Genomic DNA, 25,857 nt, shown 5'->3' on the forward strand with positions numbered 1-25,857 from the left:
ATAGAATAGAATAGAATAGAATAGAATAGAATAGAATAGAATAGAATTAGAATAGAATAGAATAGAATAGAATAGAATAGAATAGAATAGAATAGAATAGAATAGTTGTAGCTGGCTCTGATTTAGTTTTGTGTCCTCCCCTCCAGGCACATTATAAGCTCTCAATACATTTTTGTCAAGGGAAAGAATGAACTTTCAAGAATTCTGAGATGCTTCCCTTCCTTGAAACTTGCATCCCTAAAACTCCTCCCAACCTGGAGAAGTCAGACCAGGCTCCTGGCTGATGAGCCCGTCTCCCCTAAGCATCCTACACCTCTGTTGATTGAGAGCTTCCTGTGTGACCTGGAGGTGGGGGAGACCTCACCTCTGCCTTGAGCAAGTTTCCAGACTAAAGGCAACTGCAGAACAACACATGCTGCAAGTAAAGCAATTCATAGAAATGGTCAACATGAATGTAGAAACGTACTCAGTATGTTTTCTCCCTCCTCCCTCCATGGGAGGGGCAACCTACCACTCACTTCTCCACACTCCTCTTCCGGCAGACAAATCTACCACATTCTCAGTGACCGTAAAAACTGGGGACAAGAAGAACGCGGGCACAGATGCCAACGTCTTCATCACGCTCTTTGGCACACAAGACAACACTGGTAAGTAAGCAATGCAGGGCCGAGGCTCACCCACATTCCTCCCCAAGGAGATAAGGAGAGTCAGCAGAACTTTCCAAGGAAATCCTGGTCATGCCTGTTTTGCAAGAATTCCCCTTCATTGTTTTACTTTATTTTACTGTGGGAAGAACACTTAACATGAGATCTATCCTCTTAACAAATTTTAAATGTATAATGCATCACTGTTGACTACAGCAGATCTCTGGAGCTCATTAATCTTACTAAACTGAAAGTACGCTTGTTGATTAATAACTCCCCATCTTCTCCTCTCCCCAGCTCCTGGTAACCACCATTCCAGTCTTTGATTTTATGAATTTGACTATTTTGGATACTTTGTATAAGAGGAATCATGCTATATTTGTCTTTCTGTGCCTGGCTTATTTCACTCAGTGTAATGTCCTCAAGGACCATCCACATTGTTGCATATTGGAGAACTTCCTTCTTTTTTAAGGCCAAATAGTATTCCATTATATGGATATATCACAGTTTTTTCTATCTGCTCATCAGTTAATGGACAGTTAGGTTTTTTCCACATCTTAGCTATCGTTAATAGTGCTGTAATGAACACAGGAGTGCTAATATCTTTTCAAGATCCTGATTTCAATTCTTTTGGATATATACCCAGAAGTGGGATTGCTGGATCATATAGTAGTTCTATTTTTAATTTTTTTAGGCTCTTTTGTACTATTTTCCATAGCAACTACACCATTTTGCATTCCCACCAACTGTGTACAAGGGTTCCAGTTTCTTCACATCCTCACCAATTGCTGTCTTTTGATTTTTGATGGTAGCCATCCTGATAGGTGTGAGATGAGATCTCGTTGTGGTTCTGATTTGCATTTCCCTGAAGTTTGGTGACAATGAACATTTTGTTCATATACTGTTGGCCATTTGTATGTCTTCTTTGGAGAAATGTTCATTTAAGTCCTTAGCCCATTTTAAAAAATGGGGTTATTAGCTCTTTGTTATTGAATTGTAGGATATTGTGGTAATGAAACCCTTATCAGAATACGGTTTGCAAATATTTTCTCCCATTCTGTAAGTTGCTTTTTCATTCTGTTGATTGTTTCCTTTGTTGTGCAGAAACTTTTTAGTTTGATTCAATCCCACTTGTTTTACTTTTGTTGCCTAATGCTTTTGATGTCATATCCATGAAATCATTGCGAAGACCGATGTCATGAAGCTTTTCCCCTATGTTTTCTTCTATGAGTTTTACAGTTTCAAGTCTTATATTTAAATCTGTAATCCATTTTGAGTTGACTTTTGTGTATGGTGGAAGATAAGTGTCCACATTAATTCCAGTTTTCTCAGCACTGTTTATGGAAGAGACTGACCTTTTCCTGTTGTGTATTCTTGCATGCCTCACACACTTGACAGATTACATGCAACCAGCCCTATTGGAGAAAGGCAGTTTCCTTTTTCTTAAAAATCTCCATGTGAGGGGCGCCTGCATGGCTCAGTTGGTTAGCATCCAACTGTTAATTTCGGCTCAGGTCATGATTTCAGGGTCTGGGATTGAGTCCGAATTGGGCTCCACACTCAGCAGGGAGTCTGCTGGAGACTCTCTCCCCCACTGCCCCTCCCCCCACTTGCACTCTCTCTCCCTTTCTCTCTCTCTCTCTCAAATAAATAAATAAATCTTTTTTTTAAAAAAGTCTCCACATGAGGTGACTTGTCTACCTGGATTGTGAACTTTGGTTCCTTTAGAGATTCTTCCTAAATCTTACTAAGTCAGTCCTATTGTACTCCAGGGGCAGAGAGCCCCCGGTCCTCTCTCCTGTCCTCATTGCTATGTCTACCACCCTAGAAGTATTTGGAAGCCATATGAATCATCTTCCCTTCAGTGTCCTCTCCTTAGGTAATGGTGCCGGATCCTTTGGTCATTCTTGCTCTAGGCCTTTCTGAAACTCTACCATTTCCTGGGACCTTCCCGGAAGCATCACTCTGTTTACCTTTTGAAACCATAGTGAAGGGCCTCCCAGTCCAAACAGTGACTGATCTGTTCTCTATGACTTCTGCCAGCTTTCTCCTTCTGTTCAAGGATGTCCCTGATGCCCCAGGGAGCATGGGGAGGGTGGTTTTGTCACTGGCTTCCTCCCCATGTAGAGAAACATGAGGAGTGTGGAAACAGAGCTGACACTGACTTAGGGCCCCACCACTCTCTCCTGGGGTCTTGAATAAGACCTCTTGGTGTGTCTCCTGTTCTTTAGGTACAAACTGGAAATAAAAATACATACCTTGAAGATTAATTACAAAGCTCAATAAAAGGACACCACCCCCCACTTGCTAAATATGCACTAAATATGCAAAGGTGCCTGTTGGATAGTACTTGCAAGGTCTAAATTTTATGAAAGTCAGAAAAATTTGGTCATTATGAGGAGGGGCTAAAAGGGGCAGTCAGACTAGATTTGAAGGTCTCAGGCCCAGCCAATCATGTGGGGGCCATTTGGTTGGCAGGAATGACCCTCCTGAAATCCTCCAAGACCAACAGCGACAAGTTTGAAAGGGACAGCATCGAAATCTTCACAGTGGAGACGCTGGACCTGGGAGATCTGTGGAAAGTCAGGATTGGTCATGATAACACAGGTCTGGCTTCCCTCCCCCTCTGTCCTTACAGGTCCCTGTGGGTGTCTGGGAAAGAATGTTCAGGAAACTTGGATGTCATCTGCCTTCCATGGTGACACAGCTTCCTCAGTCCCTTCCTCAGTCCCTGGCTGCACACAGAGATTCTGGTCTAATTGGCCCCTGAGCTGGGGCCTGGACCCCAGTGATTTCCCCAAACCCCTACCGTCCGTTATTTCTTTGTACGGCCACATTTGAGAATCCCCAATCTAGCTCAGTGGTTCTCTGACTTCAGTGAGCAACAGAGCCACCTTGGGGGTTTGTTAAACATAGATTTCTGGGCCTCACCCACACAGGCGTTGATTCAGTAGGTCTAAGGTGGGGCCCGAGCATTTATATTTCTCACACATGATGCTGAGGCTGCTGGACTCTGCTTTGAGAACTACTGATCTAGTCAATTCTTCCCAGAACCCACTGACACTACAGCCAAAATTTGGTCTCTCTTAGTAAAGTAGGACTTGTTTTCTTGGTCTTTTCACTAAGTATTTTAAGCCTAAGGAAGGAGGCACTCTTGCTGGCCCCTGGGATGGAGAGACAGAGTTCTCTGCTCAGCTCCCACTTCCTCTTTAAGCCCAGTCACTCATCTTTCCAGGGAAGACCATCAGTCCTTCACAAATTTCCCTTCCCTTCATGCACCCCAAACGGGAGCCAGGGAGCTCAGACTGTCATCCTTGCTGCTGGGTGGAATTATGAAATCCTTGTTAACACAGGCTCTCTCTGGCATCTCTGAGCTCCCTCTTTAGAGTGTCTTCCACCCTGGACAGTGTGCTTGCTGTCACCTGTCACCTCTTCTCCAGGCTCCTGTGCTCTTGCTAATTTCACTGACAGCAGGCTGGAGTGTGACCCAGCTTCAGCCTTCAGCTGGGTGTACATCTGAACAGGAGTCATTCTAGCAAAGCTGTCAGTGACAGGAATGGCTTGTGCGTGGTACAGCCATACAGGTCAACCTTGGGGCGGGGGACAAAGTTTGGAGTCCCTGAACTTGCCCACAGTGACCCATGTGTGTGGAGCTCCTTGGTGGGTTCTGTGTCTCCTTCTCTCCAGGCAAGGCTCCAGGCTGGTTTGTAGACTGGGTAGAGGTGGACGCCCCATCTCTTGGAAAGTGCATGACATTCCCCTGTGGCCGCTGGCTGGCGAAGAATGAGGACGATGGAGCCATCGTCAGGGACCTCTTCCACGCGGAGCTGCAGACGAGGCTGTACACACCATGTAGGAAGCGCGTGCGGCAAGGCTGGCCCTCCTCCCACACCCCGTCGCCCACCACTCCAACTTGGTCCCAGCCCCTCCTCCAGCCCTGACCTGGGCCAGGCCCCACCTTGGAGATTTGGGTCTCTCGCTCCTCTCCCAAATTCCCTGGGCCCTCTGTGGGCTGTGGGCAGCGTCTTGGATCCAGGGTATGGAAATATGGGACTTAGTCCAGGCTCCACCCCAAACCAGCTGGTGACAACAGGCAGAGAGCCTCACCTCTCTGGGGCTCGCTTTCCTTGTAAGACCCCAAAGGGAAGAAAGATCAAAGTCTAAACTGTGAGAGGTCATTATCAGCCCCGTCACCCATCTTCAGTCTAGTCAGTAATAGGACAAAGAAATCACCGCTATCAGATTTTATCCTGACTGGGGGGAAAAAAGAACTTGAAAAGATGATCAATGTAATTCCTTTTACCAGCTAAAGGAAAGGAGGAAGGGGAACAATTTGGTCAAGTTCTGACATTTCCTTTCCAGTGTTATCGGAAAGTATGTATTCAATGTTTATTTGCATGTTTGGTACATACTAGGTGCTGGGAATCAAGCTGGAATCAACCAAACTATAAAAATCTGTCTGAATATGCTAACATCAGAACCAAACCCACAGAATACAGTTTTTTTCCTAACCAAATAATTAGCTATACCAAAAGATTTCCCCCAAATGGCTCATAATTACACGGTATGAATCAGTGATTTTTTTTTTTTTTTTTTTTTTTTTTTTGCCTAAAGCAATTCAACTGGAAAAGACCTGATCCATCGAGATATTTTCTGGTCAAAAGCCCAAAAGAAAGTGACATTTCCCTCTAAAATCTCTGCATATACAAAGCAAACCCTGGCTCTAGCCACTGTCCCCAGGAGCCGCCTCTGGTCTGGGACAGACACACTGACCTGACAGATGTACGCAGACCTGACAACAGTGCTGGGTTGGACACTTCCTGACACAAGTAGCCATTTCTCTCTTCATGCCCTAGGACGGGCCTTGCTCTGATCTGTATGGCCTGACCTTGAATATATTCAGTTCTAGCCTGATGTGAAAGCAAGCCCATTTGCCCTTTGTCTTAGACTCACATTTATCAATCAGTCAATCAAGTAATCAATAAAATGCAGTAGAGATTTGCCTTTCGGACTGGAGAGCTATGCAGGCAGCTTCCAAGGGCGGTTTTCACCAGGCAGGTGCCCAGAGGGGAGGATCTGCTGCTCAGAACCTGTTTTCTTGTTTGGGAAAGGTCTTGAGGGCCCAAAGCCAGGAAGCTCCAGGGGCTGGGGAGCTGCAGTCCCAGGAGTGGTGGCCAGGTGTCATTCTCAGGCCTAGAAGGCTTAGAACTAGATTTGGCAGTTCATCAAGGCTGCCCAGTACACGTGAATCCAGAAGAACAGAGCAAGATGGCTCTGCTTCCGGACCGACTGAAATGTGCGGCCTGCACAGGACAGGTGGTCCATTAGGAAGGGGACCATTGTGATGGTCGGAACTTACAGGCGCCACATAGCATGAAGCCTTAAAGGTCAGAATCATGCCACGTTAGGGCTGAGAGGCACCTCAGCCTTAAGCCTGTGATCTGAGAATTGCTGGTATCAAAGCCAGGGCGGGGGAGGGTGTCTCAGGGCCGCTGGTGGGGGAGGGGAAAGGATGAGAGGTAACGGCTCCCCAGTTCATGCCATCCACAGTAGCTCCTCGGCTTTAAAAAGTCAAGTGTTCTTTTTTTCCTGAACATTCTTCCTAAAGATATTTTTAAGAATTGCACAAAAATATTCCACTGAAAATTAATTTCAGTTAAACCATCTGAAAACTAAATTCTGTTAAGCCCTCTCATTTTATAGACAAAGAAAAAGGCCCAGAGAAGTACATCCATCTGCCCAAGGACACACAGCTCCTCAATGGCGGAGGCAGAACTAGAGACCAGGGAACACATCGGAGCCCAGGCCTAGAGCGATGAGGGACGAACGGTGGGCTCTTTCTGCGTAGATATTTCCAGGGCTTCTCCCACTGCCAGCTAGTCTCAGGAAAGCTCAAGTCCATTGCAGTCTTCTCTGCTCAAGGCCTCCTGGGCCTTAGACCATGGACACACCCAAGAGGACGCCAAGGAAGTTGCCTCCATTATTGCGATGGCCTGTGTTTTTCCTTAACCTTGGTGAGGGCCCTGTCCAGGCCACTGTGGGGACTGCGGTCACCTCCCTAGGCCAAAGGCCCTGGGACTTGTAGGGTAGGAGCAGTCAGTACTCACCTCCAGTTCAGGACAACAGCACCCCTAGAGGTTGACCACACAGGATTTAGGGGTTAGACAAGCCGGGGCTCAAGTTAGAGTTCCGCCTCTGAGCAGCCGTATGACCTGGGGCAAGTTACTTTACCTCTCTGAGCCTTGCTTTCCTCATCTCTAAAGTATAATGATACCTCCTCCACAGGTCATTGTGAAGGCGGTAGGTGAGGAAGGTAGAACGCTCAGTAGAGAGTCTGGCCAGGGCGAGTGCTCAACGAACGGCAAGTACCATCCCTATAGGTCTTACAAATGCAGTTCGACCGCAGAGTGACCGTCGTAATAAACCAATGAAAAGAAAATTCATTTGCTTTGGAGCAAAGTTGGAGAAGGTTAGGGCCACCTGTGAGAAGGTGACTTTTAATGTGATCCCTTTTGAGCTTGAGACCACAGGATAGGGTAGATTTTTACTTATGCTGTTTTTCTAGTTTTTTAATATTTTTTTTATTATTGTGACTTAGAGTGTGTGTGTATATATATATATATATATATATACACTTTTATATACATATGCAACAAATAAGTGTCACAAAAAATGTTTACCCTTACTATGTGTGATGTCCACATAGATATTTTTTTATTCAATTCTATTTAATTCCATATATTTTTAAAAATCCTGGTGACTACCCAAGAAATTTATTTTACAACCTGCTAATGGATCTCAATCTGTAATTAGCCACACACTCTTAAACTGCTGGTCTCAAGCTCCGGTGTAAAGTCTGAGTTAAATATTTAGATCACTAGAACCCATCCCATGGAGAATCTGAAGAGAGGTTGGGAATCTGTATGTTTGATAAGCACCCAAAGAGTTTCTGAGGTGAAGGGTCCTCAGCACCCAATGGGCAATGCTGGTCTCTACCCATGCTGACAGCCACCCAACAGGAAGCCGCTTACCGACAGTACTGATGAGTCGGCCTCCCTTTTAAGGAGTCCACAAGGTCACCCCCACCCAAGCATCCAACCCAACAAGGGCCAGGTTTGTTATGGAGGGCTTGGGAGGGCAGGCCAGCGTGGAGCAAGTGAGGGCAAGAAGAGAAATGTTTCTCACCCTGTAAACCGCTGATCCGATTGGTCCATTGCCCCCTGAGATATAACCCTCCTGTTTATAGTCTCTACAGCTAAGGACCATGGTGAGGACACTTTACAGAAGAGGAAACTGAGGCTCCTAAGTGACTTGCCCAGGTCACACAGAAAGCCAAGGTAGAGCCCAGGCTTTCTGCCAAACTGCTGGACTAGCTCTGTGATGGGAGAGGCACAGAGACCCTGGTCTGAGGTGACAGGGGCTTACTGTGGGCACTAGGTGTGACAGGACACTGCCTCCCCTCTCCCCCTGCACCTGCAGTTGCTAAGCAACCATGTGAAGAAGATCCAGGTCCCTGGGCAGCAGCTCCCGGTGACGGGGCCCCGGGGCGGTGGTGCCGGTGAAGAACTTGATCTTGTCCACGTCTGTTTTCTGTTCTCACCTCCCCTCTGACTTCACCCTCTGTCCGCCCTCAGTTGTCCCTTATGAGATCACCCTGTACACCAGCGACGTCTTCGGCGCCGGGACGGATGCCAACATCTTCATCGTCATCTATGGCTGTGACGCAGTGTGCACCCAGCAGAAGTACCTGTGCACTAACAAGAGAGAGCAGAAGCTGTTCTTTGAGAGGAAGTCAGCCTCCTGCTTCATTATGGAGGTATGCAGGCTCCGCAGGCTGTGGGGGGAGCCAGCACTGGGAGGTGGGGGGCACCAGAAGATGGGGGGTGGAAGAGCCGTGTGTCCAGAGGCACCCTAATGGGCTGCTGTTGGTAAGGAAGCCAGGTGGTTCATCCAGCCTCGCTGGGCCTCACTCAGTACATCTGAGTCACCAGGAGGACGGGGCACCTCACCTGCCCCACCGGGACTAGTATCAGGACCTAAGGTGACAATGAGTGGACAGGGCTTGGGGAAAATAGAGGCACAATTCCGGTTCCACTGGGGCCAACTCCAGTGCTAGCAACAACACACATGTATCCCTGGGGAGAGCCAGGCTTCCAGACATCCTGTATGTGGCCCAGCTCCCCTTCTGGCCTGGGGGCTTGCTTGTTCCATGTTTACTATAGGTGTAGGTCACAGCACCTGGGCATCCTGTGCACTTCAGCTCAGTGTCTCCCCTGTGCACTCCACTGTGTGCTGGGTTGGGTGGGAGAGACAAGAGAAGGGGAGGACCCAGACTCTGCCTGTAAGGGGCTTGCAGTCCAGCTGGAGAACCCCAAACCTCCATATAAGGCTAATGAGAGAGTCTGGTCATCCTTAGAATAACTGATCCTTTGGGTAAGAAGGCACCACCATAGGGCTTTATCCGTTAACTCACTTAGCCCCACAGCAACTCTGTGCTGTAGTTATCCCTGCTTAAAGATGGGGAAACTGAGGACGGGGTGTTGAGTAGCTTGCATAAATTCACACAGCTAGGGTGTAGTGGAAGCAGGATTCAAACCCAGGAGAACTGGCTCAGAATATGTGCTCTTAGCCCCTGGACACTAGCCCTTGGTGATGAGGGCAAGTAAGGGATTGATTGAGCATGGGATGGGTACTCAGAGAAAGAAGAGGGCTCCCTGGAGGTGATGACTTTGAGCTGGACTGAATGTGACTATAAGCAGGGACAAGAAGGGGAGGCGTTCCTAGCAAGGGGAACATTGTGGCCAAGGGCCAGAGGTGGAAATAAACACAGCATGTGGTATGAGGTTTGGCCAGATGGACAGCGGGAGAGTGACATGATGGGCAGAGGACTGGCTGAAGCAAGACTTAGAGGGGACAGCTCTGAAGGAAAAGAGCTGGATGTCTCAGGAGCCTGGACTCTCCAGATAGTGGGGACCTTTGGAGAAGCGCCCCTTATCTTCTGATGGGAAACAAAGTCCAGAACCCCTTCCTCCTTCCCCGGCCAGTATCGGTACTGGGGGACTCCCTGCTCCGTCCCCCACCTTCTCTGGGAGCAGTCAGCACTTGTGGGAAGGTCGTCACCTTGGTGGCATCTTTAACAAGGAAAATTCAAGGGTGATTCATTCATCCACACACAGCAGCAGCTCATCCGCCCAGGATGGCATGGTATGTCAGTGGGGGGCTGGGATTACACCTCAGCATGAATTCCATGGAGATTTATCAATGAAATGCCCGCTAATCGGCAGCTATAATTTGACGGTAATTTGTTGCTAAGTTTTTTCTTTTTCCTTTTCAAATCTCTCTGGCTGTTGGGGGAGCATGAGAGTTTGGAAACAATTAAAAAAGCTTTGTGTCCCTGTCTCTCCATGTCTCTTTTCTGACCGATCTTCAGGTGAGACATAGAGCACCGGATCACAGGCACATGACCCCACGTTCTGGTTCCGGTTCTGGCTCAGACACAAACTCACGAGCAAGCCACTCCCTCTCTCTGTGGCTTTGTCCTAAGGCACAGGGAATGGCTAGGAAAATAGCCATCATAACTAATATTTATTCTACACTTCCCTTGTGCCTGCCCTGTTCTGAGCGTGGCATCCTCATCACCATCCCCAGAGTTGGTGGTATGATTACTGCTTCTTCCAGCTGAACTGGCAGGGTTAGGAAACTTGCTCAGGACATCATAATTAACAAAGGGCAGAGCCAAGATTTAGACTCAAGCAGTTCAATTCCAGGACCTTCTCTCCTTCGCTCTTCACCTCTTGGGAGAATACTAGGGTTTCCTCTGATTCCGAGTCTCTCCCTGAGGCCCACCATCTGTGGCTAGCAGTCCCCTAGTGGCCTCCTTGCTCACTGAGGGTCACCGCCGAGACGGCCACCTGACATGGCATGCCTGACCAAGTGGCTGGATGATTCAGGCTCCAGAAGTACCACTGAAGCCCAGGTCCACGCATCTCAAACCTCAGAGATGGGATGGGGAAGGAGGAGAAGAGGCCCCTGGGCAGAGGGAGACCCAGGTGAATCTTTAGTCCTCGATGCAGCCAACAGCTCAGTGTCCACAGGTGGACATTCTGTGGGCAGAGGGTTTCCTCCATAGCTTCTGTGCCTCTCCCACCATGAGGGAATGGGACCTCATTAAAAATGTCCAGAGCACTAATGTCAGCCTGAGGTCACCGATCTGTGTTTAGTGATCAGACTGCCCCTCGGGGGCTCACAGGGGACAGCACTTCTGTGGTGAAGCGAGGGTGGCTGGCTGGTAGGGAGCGGGGAAGGGGCCAGTGCTACAGTTTCCAGCAGTGTGGTGCCATGCTGGTTACCTGGAAGGAGAGATTAGTTGACAGAAAGAACCATGGCTGGGATCTTAGACCTAGAAGTGACCTCAGGGGGCTACCCTGCCCATGCCTCTGCCTTCCATTGAGTAAGACTTGTTCTTCCCCATTTTATTGAGAAGCAAGTTGAAGCCTGGAAGGTCAAGTGCCTTGCCTCAGGTTATACGGGTCGTAGGTCCAATTGGGAAGGCTGAGGGTGGGGATGGGAGTGGGGGGACATTCCTCAAGCAGTGCTGATGGGCCTGCCCTTGGCTGCCCACTGTGGTGGGTGTGTGGGGAAGAAGGAAACCAGGGGTTGGAAGCTGTTCCGTTTCATTCAGAGGTCACTTCCGTCTGTGGTTCTAGAGGCTTTGCATTTGATGAATGACTTCATCTATCATTCAGATGCCATTCACTCATCACAGACCTCACCCACCTAACCCACAGCTGACTGCTGTCTCCTAGCACCGAGAACTTGCCCGTGCCAGCCAGGCGGCCAGCTCTGCAGAGAGGTTGCAGAAGTGCTGGGGCAGGGGGCAGGGGTGCCATGGGATGCTATAAGTGCCTGTCATAAAGAGATTTGACTTCTTTGAGGTGGTCAAGAAGGCTTCACTGAGAAAGCGATCCTTGATCTGAGACCTGAATGGTGAAGTTGAGGTTTAGGTAAAGAAGAAGAAAGTGAAGGGGCAGGGGGAGCCTGTGCAAAGGCCCTGTGGCAAGAGAATGTCAAGTTTGAGGGATGAATTTGAGGGATATAGAAGAGGGGTGGTTGGAGATAGAGGGGCTCTTAGGGGCCAAGAAGAAGGTCAGGCTGGCAAGACAGGACATTGGCAGAACCAGAACTCATCTTCTGATACCCAGGTCGGTTCTCAAGCCAGGAACGAGCTGCCACAATGGTAAGTAATGGAAGACAGAGAGGTGGGCTCCACCATGAAAAGGGGGGACAGTGTCCCAGAGGTTGATTGAACTGAGTTCTGGAGTCTAGGCTGGTTTTAAGTAGGGAGAGAGGAAAGGAAGCCTGAGCATGGCATGCGTAGAGGAGAGTAGGTGCTAGCTCAGCTGCACAGGGGGACATGGTGGGAGAAAGTGGCCCCTGGACATTCAAAGGGACTCAAGAGCAGATGCCCTGGGGAGGCAGGATGTTGCTGAGGTTGTACTTTCCTGGACCTTTCAGTTCCCACCTGGTGCCTTTTCTCCTTTCCACAGTTAGAAGACGTGGGAGAAATCATTGAGAAAATTCGGATTGGCCATGACAATACGGGCATAAATCCTGGGTGGCACTGCTCCCACGTGGACATCCGCAGGCTCCTCCCAGATAAAGATGTGAGTTCCTGACTCATCTGTCCTGCTATTTCTTTTGCCGCTTTCCAGAAGAGATTCAAGGCTGACTCCTGATAAGAAACTGCAGCCTTAGGGGTGCCTGGGTGGCTCAGTCGGCTAAGTGTCAGACTCCTGATTTCAGCTCAGGTCATGATCTCAGGGTTGTGAGATCGAGCCCCTTGTTGGGCTCCACGCTCAGCAGGGAGTCTGCTTGAGATTCTTTCTCCCTCTGCCCCTCCCCCTGCTCGCTCATGCTCTCTCTCTCAAATAAATAAAAATAAGTCTTTAAAAAACAAAACAAAAGAAAAAGAACCTGCAGCCTTATTAAGTTGAGGTAAAATCTGAGGACAGTTCACCCAGTTTACTCAAAGTGTAGGAACCAGCTCAGGTCCAAGGCAGAATCTTTTAGAACCTCACGTAGGGGGTCAAGGAGGAGGGTCTGGGCCACCCTATCTCTGCTCCCCACCCCCAGGACCACACTGCTAGTGAGTGACCAAGCATGCCCTTCCTGCTGCTCAAGGTCAACTCACAGAAAGAAATCCAGTGGAACAACTTGGCAAACATTCTGAAGCCACAGAATTCTAAACATGGAAGGCAGGTCTCAGGAATGGCTGTGGTTGAGTGATTTGAGAGTAATTTTAAAATACTGAGCCCCTCCTCTTACCCACGGAATCTGAGTCTGTGGGATGGGGTTCCGATATCTATTTTTAAGTGACCCTGGGGACCCTGCCTTCAAGAGCCAACCCCTGATGCGGTTGTTGAAGTCTTTGAGTGAGACTGAATCTGCTGGAATTGGGGCAGAGCCTGGCCTCCGCTGCAGCTTTTGCATTATCTGCGGGACTCCATGACCCTTGTCCTTGGTCCCCATGAGTGTTGACGTGCTGATGAACCACTGAAGTCGGAAGGGTCCACACAAAGGACTAATTTTCCTCTTGGCTCCTCACCCCAGGGCACAGAGACCTTGACTTTCCCTTGTGATCGATGGCTTGCCACATCAGAGGACGACAAGAAGACCATTCGAGAACTGGTCCCTTATGACATCTTCACTGAGAAATACATGAGAGATGGGTCCTTAAGACAAGTCTACAAGGAAGTAGAGGAACCTCTGGACAGTAAGTGTGGTGCCATCCTCACAGTCAGCAGCAGCCCCCCACCCCTTGTCGGGTACCTGCCTCGTGCCAGGCCGAGTGTTTGCACCTAGGAAGCAGGGTCTGTTATTAACTCCAGTCAATAGAGGGGGCACCTGAGGCCCATAGAGGGGGTCTAACCTGCCCACGTTCACACAGCTAATAAACGGCAGGCTGTTCTTCAGGGTCCTGGCTGTCCTTCCCTGGCCTGACAGCGGGACACACCATACCCACGTGCGTGTTCTCCTGTGCCTGGATTCTCCTGGTCCTTGGGGGCCTCCCTCCTCTTCGCTGACTCAGCTACTCCTCTGCAGGGCTCGGTCCTCTCTGCTCCCGCGGGATCCAACTGTCTCTACTATGTTCGAACCAAGAAGCATCCCAGACTCGTGTGTAGCTGGAGCTGTGCACAGGGCTTGGGTGCAGTCTCAGAACATCCAGGGCCATGGCTTTCTTTTCTCTAAGTGTAGTTACCTATGCCCGTTCCTCACGCGGGGTTCTCTGCAGGATCTGCATCAGCCTGACCACACCCTCTGTGCGCTTTTCCCTTTGCTTGTGGACCATTCTCTTCTCTTCTTACTGCTCTGCCTGGGCCGCTAAGTGCTGTTTTCCTCTCTCATGCCAGGTGGTATTCCTCACACTCTGTCCTCAGCCTTCTCTTCTTCTTTCTTTTTACGTTGCGTGTGTGCTTTCCTCCCGGACCACGGGGACAGTCACACCTCTTTTTTGACCAGCAATGCCATTGTCCCATCAATCCTCAGGTTATTCAGTCAGCCCTGAATGAGCTTTAGTTGTGCCAAAAATCAAATTCACTTGCAAAAAACAGGCTTTCCACCGCTGATGATACACAAAAGAATACCATGGATCCCTCCATAGGGGGCAGTCCGCACAGATCAGAGATGCTCTGAGAGCTTGGAGATCCAGCTCCCATTTGTTGTGTTGCATCCCTTCTTGGAAAAAAAAGGGAGTAAAATCCAAGATTCCAGGCCCCATATGGCACCAGGGGGGTGTAAACAGCTATAGCTCTAACATTTTCCTTCATCTCAGTTGCCACTTGCTTAGAGATAAAAACAAGTGTCGCCTCCGTAATGTGCCTTCCCCTACCCAAATCCCTTTGCTATTAAGTCTGGGGGGAAAATTCCCTTTTCTACTTGGATCCCAGAGGACACCCCAGAAAGCTGTCCCAGCGGCCCACTTGGGCTGTTCTGTATTAATAACATGCCACAAACCCACTCCTGCCTGGCGATGTTTCTAGGGAAACATCTTTCCACTGAGAGCTGTGTGGCTTGGGTGGGACAGGGAGGGAGGAGGATCCAGAAATAGCCGGATTTGTCTGCACCACTGCATTGCTCAGCACCCAGAAGCTGAATCAGTTTTCCATTCCCCAAGGCCTGGAAAGAGCAGTGGGGGGTGGAGGAGGGGGAGAAGGAGGGCCATTCAGCCACAGCCCCTGGTGACACAGCGCCCCACTCTGGGGCAAGGGCTCCTAGAAAAGGTCCTACGTCAGTGTGGAGCAGGGCTGAACGTACAGCCAGGAAGTGACTGGGGAGAAAACATGCAAGGGAGGACAGTCCATTGTTGTGTCTAAACTGTGACAAGATTCCTAATGTCACCTCCTGTCAGTATGAGCCAGACAGACCTGGGTAATGTTGACTCTTAAACACCAAAGAGGAGATTTTATTTATTAATGCAACACATGAAAGGCTGACAGATGTTGCACTGAGCTGAGCGAGGCAGGGGTGTAGGGCAGTGTGACTAGTCCTGGTTCCTGGCCTGGGTGGGGACAGGCCCCTGAGAGCAGACTCACAGGGCACCGTGGAGTTCTGCAGAGCAGAGTGCTGGGCAGGGAGGGTGGGTGGGGAGAAGCTTTGGAAAGGGGCTTGCAGAGTTCAGGTTTGCAGGTGAGTTTGTGACATCTAGTCAAGGCGGACGTGTCCCCTAGGTGACAGGGCGGTGGATCCAGAGCACAGGAGGGAACTGGGTTGGAGATACAGACTCGGGGAACTCACGGAGTCAACGCCAGGGTGTGCGGGAGGGGAACTGAGGGAAGCGGACAGAACCAGGCATCTGAGGGGCGGGAAGAAGATTAGGAACCCGTAAAGCTGCTCCAGAAGGAGCGACCAGAGAGGCAGATGGAGAGCAGGAGAGAATAGCGCTGTGGAGTCCAAGGGAAAAAGAGGAAAATAATAGGAACCACGCGGTGGGTGTGAACACATTCCATAACCGTGGGTCTGAGCAACTCACGTCACCTTCCTTTTCTCGATTTAATTAAATGTGGTCTGAGCCCACTTGCAAGGGTTGGGAAGAAAGTCCATCTCAGTCACGACGAGGAGGGAGAATCTCTCTTTTTGGGTTTCATGAGAATCGTGAGCCTCACAGGAGGGGCCTGGCCCTTAGTTCAGGGCGGGTACCACGGACACCTGTGTCCTCCCGCCACATGGTGACAGGGGCTGCTGGCTCTCCACAGACACACAGGCCTCATTTCTCTAGGTGGCCAGAAACATCTCAGCTTCCTCCTGAGACTCGCTCTTTGGCCATGAGGCCTCCTTGCTTCAAGTTCCCAGATAACCCCACAGCCATCTCCCTCTAGGGGCTCTGAGTACAGGTCCCTGCCAGCCCAGGGGACTCCCAAGCCCTCGCCCGCCTCGCAGGCTGGGGACATGAACCTTCCTCCTGGTCTGGCCGCTCCCGCCCTTCACCTCACGGCCACAATTTCCATCCCTCTCCTTGGGGATCATCCAGCGAAGTCCCCTTTTCTTGGCCTGAAATGCCAAAGCTCTTGGGACAGAGGCATATGGAGAGGAGACAAAGAATTCTTAGCCTTGTAAAAATGCACGGCTTGCCTTTCCACCTAGGGTGGAGGTTGGAAAAGGAGATACCTTATTCTTCCTTGATGAGCCCACAGCAGCAAAACAAAGACAAGACCGCATTTGTTTTTATTTTCCTTAATAATTTTTAATAACTGTCACACCAGCATTCACAGAACCCTTGCCACAGGCCACAGTGGGTGAAGGAGAGGGTGGTGGTCACTGGGGGGCAGGTGCCGCATGGCAGGGAGCTGAAGAATAAATAAAAATAAGGACATGGACACTATGCGGAAGCTATACTTTAAAAAAAATACTTGATTTTTTTCCCGAAGACCGTTTAGAAGCAACTGGTGTGGGTCCTGGGCACCCCCAAACGGGAAAGCATATTATTGTCACATGTCAGGGCAGGTAGATGTAGTGACCACAGCGCACATACATGTTGGGCTGTCTCCTGCCTCTCCCCCCCCCCCCCCCCCCCCCGAAGCACAGGCAGCTAGATGGGTGGATGGTTTGAGAGCTGCTGGGAGAAGCCTCCATCCTCCAGGTCTTAGAGGCCACCTGTGTCCAGATCGGGTGGGCAGACATCCCCCGGCCCCCCGCCGGCGAATCCTTGCAGATTTGTAGCAGAATGTGCACAAGTGAACAAATGAAAGGCAGATGCTAATTCCTCCTCGGGGCCCCGGGCCAGAAGCTTAATACCTCCTACAAATCCAGTTCCCTCCATCCTAAAGCAATGCCATTCTTCTCTTCCCTATGTCTGTCCATCTGTCTGTCCGTCGGTCTGACTACCCGCCCAGTTGTGCTGTACTCGGTGCAGATCTTCACAGGAAACGTTCCCGGGGCAGGGACGGACGCCAAGGTCTACATCACCATCTATGGAGATCTGGGGGACACCGGGGAGCGGTACCTTGGCAAGTCAGAGAACCGTACCAACAAGTTCGAGAAAGGAACGGTATGTGGGGCACACAGAGTTTACCCCTTCCCCTCCCCTCCTGGGTCCAGTGGTCTGGGGTCAGCTCCTCTTGGTGCCAGAGGCTGTCCGTGAACCTTGTGCGGTGTCATGCTCCCTCGTGTGGGCATTTACCCTTGGCGCTTCCCCCTGCAGAGTGGCTGGTCCCCTCTCTGAGCCTGTGTGTGGGCCCTGGGTCCTGATCTGGGGTGGAGGTAGAGCAGAAGGTGGGGCTTGTCTGAGGCCTGTTTGAACCCCAGGTTGCTGGCTGTCTGGGGGGTCAGGGGAAGTCATCATCAGAAAAGTCAGCTCACTGTGGGCGGGTCACCAGAGTGGCGGGAACTGCCCCATCTCCGGGGCTGGAGGCCTGCTCCTACCATCAGCTCCTGATCTGGTTGACCCTCTCTGGATTTGGTTTCCTCATCTATAAAATGAGGAGCCTGATGTGAATGGGCTAAGCTGTGCTGAGCAGAGCTCTGGGCAGCACCGAGGCCCATGGGAGCCGCGGAGGGATCAGAGGAGCAGGCAAGTACCCCACTGCCCCAACTGGAGTCCACTTGGACCTGGACTATCTATTGGGGTGCCAAGAAAAGCCTCTATTAGGCAAAGGGCTCTGACATACTGTGATTTTAGGAAAAGGAAGGCATCTGTCCCAACTTCCTTCCTAGCAGCTTTGCTTCCCTCTCCCACTGTGGCTCAGCGGTCTCCCGGGCCCTTTCTGCCTCACCCCCTTCATTCAGCCTCAGCCTCTTTCCCTTCTCTCTGTTCACTGAAATCTGCCAGAATTCCCCACAGGCCAGGCTGTAGCTTCAGGGTGATCAGAGCAAGGTAACCCGATCTGTGGTCTTGCCCATGGCCATGCACACGTGGGGGTTTCCTGCATTGACCAGTGGGTATTTGGCAGGGGTCTCCTTAAGCCCCACCCTCAGCTAGGTGTGAGCCTTGGCACAGAAACATTTGCTACTTGTGAGAAGGAAATTCGCTCTGGGGCAAGGATAGCAGCGGCATCTAAGCAGGTTTGCAGCTGGCTGGTGACCCATGAGCCAGCCATCTGGAAGGAGTCCCAGCCTGGCCTCAAGGTCCCGGGGGAGTCAGGCCCTGGGGCGCCCATTCATTTGTTCTGTCATCCAGATAGGAACTATTTACCTTTAGCCTTGGTTTACTGCTTCTGAAGTGGGAATACCAGTGTGATGGCTACTGAGGCCCCTGGGCTGACAAACAGGACAAGAGATGGAAGAACACTTTGTATCAGGGAGAAATAATTTCACACACACACACACACACACATACGCGCGTACGTGAGATGTTAATTGTTTGCTGCACTTATAAGGTAGCTAAGAGGAGGCCTAACCATTTTGGACAAAATGGAATGCAAAGAGGTAAAGTGACTCATGTGGTGTCCCCGACTCTACGCTGGGGACATGATTATCAAGCTCACTCACATATGCTGGGATGTGGCAGTGCCATTCAGGAGTCAGACCTGTGGCCGGGGCTGGACCACCTGAGTTCACATCCTGGCTCTGACACTGACTAGCTGTGTGGTCTTGGGCAAGTTACTTAACATCTCTGTGTCTCAGTTTCTTCCACCATAAGAGAAGTTCACTGAATTAAAACATCTGAACTGCTTAGCTCTTCGTTAGTGCTGAGTGTTGTTGAGGATGGGAGAGCTCACCTTCCCCTGCCTTCAGTGGTGCCTGGGTGGACACGTGGAGAACGCACTGTAAGACAGCAGCGTGCTGACAGATCCATGTTTCTTTGTGGCCAGATCCACGGAGCCAGGCTGTAGGCACAGCAGATGTCTGTAGAGCACATTAATGAATGAACTTATAAATGAAAGCCATGCAATCCATTCCCTTCTGGGCTCAGAGTCAGATTTTTTCTCTCTTAGCTATTGTTACATCATAAGGAAAACCTTTGCCCTGTTCTATTACCCATCCCTTTCTCTTCCTTCCCTCCTATCAAGGGAGCTAGAGCTACTTCTGGTTTACTCACAGATGGTTTATGTGACTTTAAGTTCACTGCTGAGCATCTAGCGGCTTCCATTTCTCTGACCATTTCCTCCAAAATACAGAAGTGCCTGTTGCCACCCTCCCCCCATGAGCTCCCACCCACCCACTTCCAGCCCAAAGCCAGGTCTTGGAGATTCTCCCTTCTGCAGGGCTCCTAGATCAGCCCTGTCAGCTCCTGAGCCCTTCCTTAGCTGACCTGGCTTATTGAACCACCTGGGCTCCCTGCTCTATCCGCCCCCCCGCCGGGGCCTCCTCATTTCACCTATCCAAAGCTGACAGTCATGCAGCCCGCGGGGGCTCTCCACGATCCCAGATCTGGCCTGAGCCCTTTGCAGGATTCACGACCTTTTGTGTCCCACCTGGCCAAACTGTGTGGAGTGTCCACCACAGAATGCGCAGTGGAGTACCTTGGAAATCTTTCGATGTCAGGATATTCAAGTGTAGATGGAACTGGCTCGTCCTTCGTAACCACCACACACGCGACATTCTACACACAATATTGCCAAGCTTACTTAGCCATTCCCTAAGCACTGGACGGCGGGTGGCTCCCAGCTTTCCACTGTAAAAATTATCCTGCAGTAAAAATCCTTGTGCACATAAAAAGGCATCCCCTCAGGACAGAAGCAAAGAAGTGGGATTGCTGGGTCATAGGCTGTGCCTGTTTTTGCCCTAGTGATCTTAGCCACTCGTCAGAGTGCTGTGTCCTGCCCAGTCAGCTGTGCACGGCTCACCTGCAGTCTCCTCCACCCGCAGACCGACCTGCCTGGGGGCCAAAAGGCCCCGCCACCCCATCCTTAGCTTCATGCCACCACCTGAAGAGTCTTCCCAGCCCTGCCTCTAGTCCACGGACAGGTGGCTGCTTCTGCACATGGGCCGTAGTTACCCACCTCCTCCTCCCCCTGCCCTGGGCTGGGAGGTCCCCAGGAGGGGCAAAGGCTTCCTCATCGTATTTATGTCTGGGTTCCCAGCACTCTGTAGTGACTCAGCACATCTTCCATCGTCTGGAAGAAAAGTGCTGTAACTCAGAACCACCAGCCTCTATTCTCCTGCCCTAGGCTCCTGCCGGCCACATTCAGCCTGTGTTTTAACCGCACCTCACCCAAGGCCTAAAACGCTACATCTCACTGAGCAATCCCAAAAGAATCCAAGCACCTGGGAGGGTCACAACCCTTTACTGAAGGGATAATCAGGGACCTAGAGGGCCTTACATCACACCCCACAGAAAACCTACCTGCACCTGCATTTCAGATGGTGTCCCTGAGCTCTCCTCGGCCTGGCCTCCATCAGAGCCTCTCCCTGCTGTCTCCTCTCCCTGGCCTGGCCCAGTGGCTCCTCTGAAGGCCTCCCAGCTTACCCCTGGGTGTTTCAAGCCCCCTCCCGTTCCTCCCTCCAGCCTCCCACCTGAACTCATGCTGACACTCAACATAACCAAGGACATCCAGGTACCAGGACCAGGCTGAGCGCCCTTGTCTGCCCCATACCCACTCACATTCCATCTTCTGGACATCCACAAGGTGTACCCTGGGAGGAATGGGCCTGCAAAATAGGGCCATTGTGAAAGGGAGGCCACGGAATACCCAGCACTTCGGGTTAGGGACTTGTGCCTGGAGGGCTCCCAGCTAGGAAAGTCTGTTCAGCCCAACAGCTGAGGGGGGTAGAAGGTACCGGACAGTCAGGGTTGCAGTGGGCGGAGGTGGGGCGCACCCCCATCCAGTCCCCACATCTGGACTCCCCAGGCGGACACGTTCATCATCGAGGCTGCTGACCTGGGTGTCATCTACAAGATCAAGCTCCGCCACGACAACACCAAGTGGTGTGCAGACTGGTATGTGGAGAAGGTGGAGATCTGGAATGACACCAACGAGGACGAGTTCCTGTTCCTGTGCGGGCGCTGGCTGTCCCTGAAGAAGGAAGACGGGCGGCTCGAGAGGCTCTTCTACGAGAAGGTGCAGGAAGGGCAGTGGCGGTGCGGGGTGGGGGGACTTGGCTCAGCCACGGCTCGCCCCCATCCTCGTGCCTCGTACTCTGGCAGAAGGTGCCAGAGCTGTAGTGGGCGGGGCGGGGCTCTTCCGGGCAGGAGTACACTGGGGACCGGAGCAGCAACTGCAGTAGCCCCGCTGACTTCTGGGAGATCGCCCTGAGCTCCAAGATGGCCGACGTGGACATCGCCGCAGTGACGGGGCCCATGGTGGGCTACGCGCAGGAGGGCCCGGGTAAGCCAGGCAGGGAGCTCAGAGGAGGAGGGGCAGGCGCCCGGACATGTGTTTAAGCAATTCTCGGACAGGCCGTGTGTTTGCCCCACCATCATCTGCCTTCTACCTAATGCTTTATAATTCACACAGACCGCCTGTTTCCATCCCCACAACAACCTGCAAGGGCAGCCGTCAGCCCTGTTGCAGAAGGGGGAACAAAGGCTAAGAGAAGTTAGGGGAATGATGCCCTTAATCCACTGGCCCACCACCAGGAGGGCATCATGGTATACTCTACCCTCGCCCAGACTCGCAGGATATAGATTCATCCCCGAGTGCCTGGGACAGTTCTCATCAGACAGAAATCAACAGCAACAGTGAGGACCCCCTTGCATGTCAGTAGAGCATCACATGGAAGACTTCAGCCACGCAGACTTAAGGCACAGTGTGATGTGGTGAGGAAGGGGGAAAAGTCCTGAGATGGCTTTATGGGATTTAAGTTCCATTTCTGGTTCTGTCAAGAATATATGTAGCCTTCGACAAGTCACTCTTTTGGCCTCAATTCTTCCCTCCTCCATAAAACAATATTGTAATGCCCCGACAAGCTCATTTTTCCAACCAGATTTTTGAGATAAAGCAGTTCTGTGTTTGTTTATCTGACATTTAAGGTCACTGCCTATCTGTTCAGCTGTCTTAAGTATAGAGCGTGACAACCACTCTATTCCCCTCCAGGAGACCACGTTGGTGGGGCGGGGGTGTCTCTGGGGCTGGGCAGAGAGAGTCAATCATTTTATATTCTACCTTTTCACTCTGTGAATAAATGACAGGACCCACAAGAAAGTGCTTCTCCTGAATTAAGCACTATGATCAACTGTGAAAGGCCAAGGAAGCCTCCTGTAAAGATGAAATAAGGCTGTGGGCAGGTGCAGCATTACAGTGCTGGTAATTCCAGCCAGGAAGGGCTAGTTTGGAAACTTTCAGAGAGATACAAATTGCACAACCTATAACCATATTACCTATAACCTATACCAGAGCGTTGTCTTCCAAGATATTGAGGAAGATGATCCCAGAAAAGGGTTTCCAACTTGTATCAGTAACTGTAAGTGACCGAGACAAGATAGTGGCTTAAACAAATGAGGGATTTTTCTTTTCTCTCACATAAAAGTTCAAAGGTAGGCAACTGGGACTGATACAGCAGGTTCCAGTGAAGTCAGGGACTTCCATCCTAAAGGTTGTCCGTGGTTCCTAGATGACTGCTGGAGCTCCAGCCATCGCATCCACATTCCAAGCAGAACGAATGGAAGGGTAAGGGGCAAAAGGGTGCTCCTCCCAGCTGAGTCAGAAATGTCCCCAGAAACCCACCCAACAATGTCTGCTTACATTTTATGAAGCACCCCTAGCTGCAAGAAGAATGGATACTTGCTGGGCAATTAGAACTCTGCGCTGCACTACCCGAGCAAGGTTTTATACTGATTAATCTGGTCTGTTTTAGAAATGGATGCCTTCTAGAGCTTTCATTTACCATGTTATACATATAATACTGTTTTATTTTTCTTCCCCAAATTCCTACTTTCCGTGAGACCTTGTTTTTTCCAACCTTATTTTTGCTGACTACAGAAAGGCTATTGGTCTTGCTCTACTTCACATGGGAGTGCTAGGTGCAACTGAGATCATTGGTCAGCAGGGCTTTTAGAAGTGGCAAGGATGCTCTTTCAGGATGATCTTCACTTGGGTGATAACGATCTCTCATTCCCTGGAGAGTAGATGCTCACCATAGATCATTCACCGGTCTGGAAAGTTCTGTTTCACTTTGTCCCAGAGGCAGGGAGCTGAGATCTGTGCTCTCCAAAAGTCATTTCCAAGTCTATGAGCCTACCCGTGTCCACTTGGCCCCATAATCTCTTGCAGTGATTCCCTACCATGTGTCGGTCACCACCGGGAAGCACAAGGATGCGGCCACCGACAGCCGGGCCTTCATCTTACTCATTGGGGAGGATGATGAGCGCAGTAACCGCATCTGGCTGGACTTCCCCCGGGGGAAGAAGGGCTTCAGCTGTGGCTCCGTGGAGGAGTTCTATGTTGCAGGCTTGGATGTGGGCATCATCAAGAAAATAGAGGTGCTGGTCCCCAGGTCCTGGGATGGTGCCCACCCCCAGGGAAGGAAGGAGCTGACCAGGACATAGCAGGTGGAGGTGTAGAGGGCAGGCAGAGTAACTGACCTGGAGCCCCACCTCAGACCAGGTCATGGGGGAAGGTCCCCTGGCCTCTGCCATCAACTAGGTGACCTTGAATGAGCCACTGCCCTGCCAGGTCTCCGTTTTCCACCCACCTAATGGGGATGCCTGGTGTGTTAGTTTTCTGTTGCTATGTAACAAATTACCACAAACTTAGCATAAGATCACATAGATATATTATTTCCCAGTTTCCCGGGTCAGGAGTCCAGATGTAAGTTAGCTGGGTCCTCTTCCCAAGGTCTCACTGGGCTGAAATCAAGTTGCTGCTAGGGCTGTGGTCTCCTCTGAGGCTGGGGGTCCTCTTCCGAGTTCACTGGTCTTTGGCAGAATCCATTTCCTTGCAGTTGTAAGACTGGGGCCACCAATTCCCAGAGGCTGCAGGCCTCCCCTGTCACGTGACCTTCTCCAAAACATGGCTGTTTTGTCAAGGCCAATAAGACATGATCTCTTCTGCTTCAAATCTCTCTGACTTCTCCCATCTCTGACATCTGGACCCTCTCTTAAAGGGCTTGCCTGATAAGGTGAGGCCCACCCAGAATAATCTTTTGATGAACTCAAAATCATCTGATTAGAGACCTCTGTTTCATCTGCAAAACCTCCTCACCTCCATGGGAGGGACATGGGTCATGGTGCGCAGAGCACATTAGGAGGAAGCACTGAGGAAGGAGGGTGCAAAACAGGGAAGGGGAGGCTGAGTGGCGAGGGCTTCCTTCCCAGTTTTACCCAGACCCTCACGGCCCTGGTGTGTCCCCTCCCAGCTGGGCCACGATGGGGCCTCCCCCGAGAGCTGCTGGCTGGTGGAGGAGCTGTGTCTGGCTGTGCCTACCCAGGGTACCAAGTACACGTTGCGCTGCAACTGCTGGCTTGCCAAGGACCGAGGCGACGGTGTCACCTCCTGTGTCTTCGACCTCCAGGATGCCATGGTGGTGAATATTGGGAAGAAGGTACAGAGAGGGGCCTGGGTGTGCATATGGCATGGCAAGGGCCGTGCAGGGTGCGGGGGGAGAGCAGAAGTGAGGGAAGCAGGCGACTCATCGCTGGGCCACTGGCAGGGGCTGCAGCCTGATATACCAGCCAGACACCCTTTGCTAAGAGCCAAGAGACTCGAGTCTCTTTGGGTCTGCTGCTATGTGACCTTGGCCACATCGCCTTGGTCTTCTCATACAGTCCATGGAAATAATGCTTTCTATCCTGTTCCAGGTAAGATCTTGATGAGAACAAATGAAATCATGAACAGTCCGTGAAGAGTTTTGCAAGCTCTGCGTAGATGTGCAGAGTTGTTTTTTTTATTTTGTTTTTTTTCTCTGAAGTCTCCCTCAACACCCAAGGACGGTGGTGGGGCAAGATAGCATTTGGGATACCATGTGCCTCGGGGTCTTGCAGTACAGTGAGAGCTGCCTGCACGAGACCCTCTTTAGGGCAGGAGCTCTGAGCTCCTGTCCTGGCTCCACTAACTGGTCAAATGACCTGGGGCAAAGTTGTGTGAACTCACAAGTCAGTGCTGGGTGCCTGAGTGCTGGGCCCAAGGATACATGGCCAGTTGGTGGCTCAGATGGCCCTGGTTCATGCGACCCTACAGGCTTCTCTTTCCCTCCGAAAAGCTGTGGGGTCAACAGGATGCTCCAGCCCTCATCTCTGTTCCTGAATCCAAACCAATGGGCTGTAGATTTAGGTCGGAAGGTGTCCCACAAAGATAAGAAGAAATCACCCTGGACCTGAGTGTGCCCTGCTTATATTGTATATGGAAACAGAAGGAAGGGCTGAGTTGGGGGCTCTGAGAACCTTGACAGGCAGGAGTATGGATGCCTGCCCTTCCCCTGCTTGAGAGCCAGAAAACAGAACTTTCTATAGCATAGATACACTCCCCCCACAACTTACCCAGACATCTCCATCTGTGGCTAGACGGATGGTGTGGGTGAGCACACAGTTCATCCAGGGACCTCTGTCCTGACCCAGTTCCCAGCCTGCATGTGGGCGTGAGTGTGTCTGCGTGCATGTCACCCCCCCCGCCACATGCACACCCCACTCAGTACAGCTGTATCTCCCCCGAGCCCTTTAGTCTGTGGAAATGCAGACCCACGCCCCTGTTATTCATGTTACAAAAGAACACAGGCTTATCACTTTGCAAAGAACCACAGGCTTCTTTGGACTGGCCATCTCCCCAGGAGATATCAGACCAGAATTACAAAAGCTCCATTTCTGTGTCTCTTTCTGGAAACAACCTATTACCTAAAAAGAGAC

The 25,857-nt window shown here is 51.0% G+C and overlaps 1 protein-coding gene across 1 annotated transcript in view; it reads left to right on the plus strand.

Annotated features, from left to right (window-relative positions):
• LOXHD1 (lipoxygenase homology domains 1) overlaps positions 1-25,857 on the plus strand; it is a 150,127-nt gene that overhangs the window by 96,529 nt on the left and 27,741 nt on the right. The window contains exons 23-33 of the mRNA XM_032422728.1: positions 543-647; positions 3,123-3,251; positions 4,332-4,496; positions 8,279-8,460; positions 12,191-12,307; positions 13,254-13,416; positions 17,033-17,187; positions 20,930-21,139; positions 21,271-21,406; positions 23,291-23,499; positions 24,375-24,560. Of these exons, the coding sequence (XP_032278619.1) occupies positions 543-647; positions 3,123-3,251; positions 4,332-4,496; positions 8,279-8,460; positions 12,191-12,307; positions 13,254-13,416; positions 17,033-17,187; positions 20,930-21,139; positions 21,271-21,406; positions 23,291-23,499; positions 24,375-24,560 (1,757 nt within the window). The remainder of the gene's footprint in view (positions 1-542; positions 648-3,122; positions 3,252-4,331; positions 4,497-8,278; positions 8,461-12,190; positions 12,308-13,253; positions 13,417-17,032; positions 17,188-20,929; positions 21,140-21,270; positions 21,407-23,290; positions 23,500-24,374; positions 24,561-25,857) is intronic.

This window comes from Phoca vitulina, unplaced genomic scaffold (genome assembly GCF_004348235.1).
Source record: "Phoca vitulina isolate PV1807 unplaced genomic scaffold, GSC_HSeal_1.0 scaffold27, whole genome shotgun sequence".
NCBI classification, from domain to species: Eukaryota; Metazoa; Chordata; class Mammalia; order Carnivora; family Phocidae; genus Phoca; species Phoca vitulina.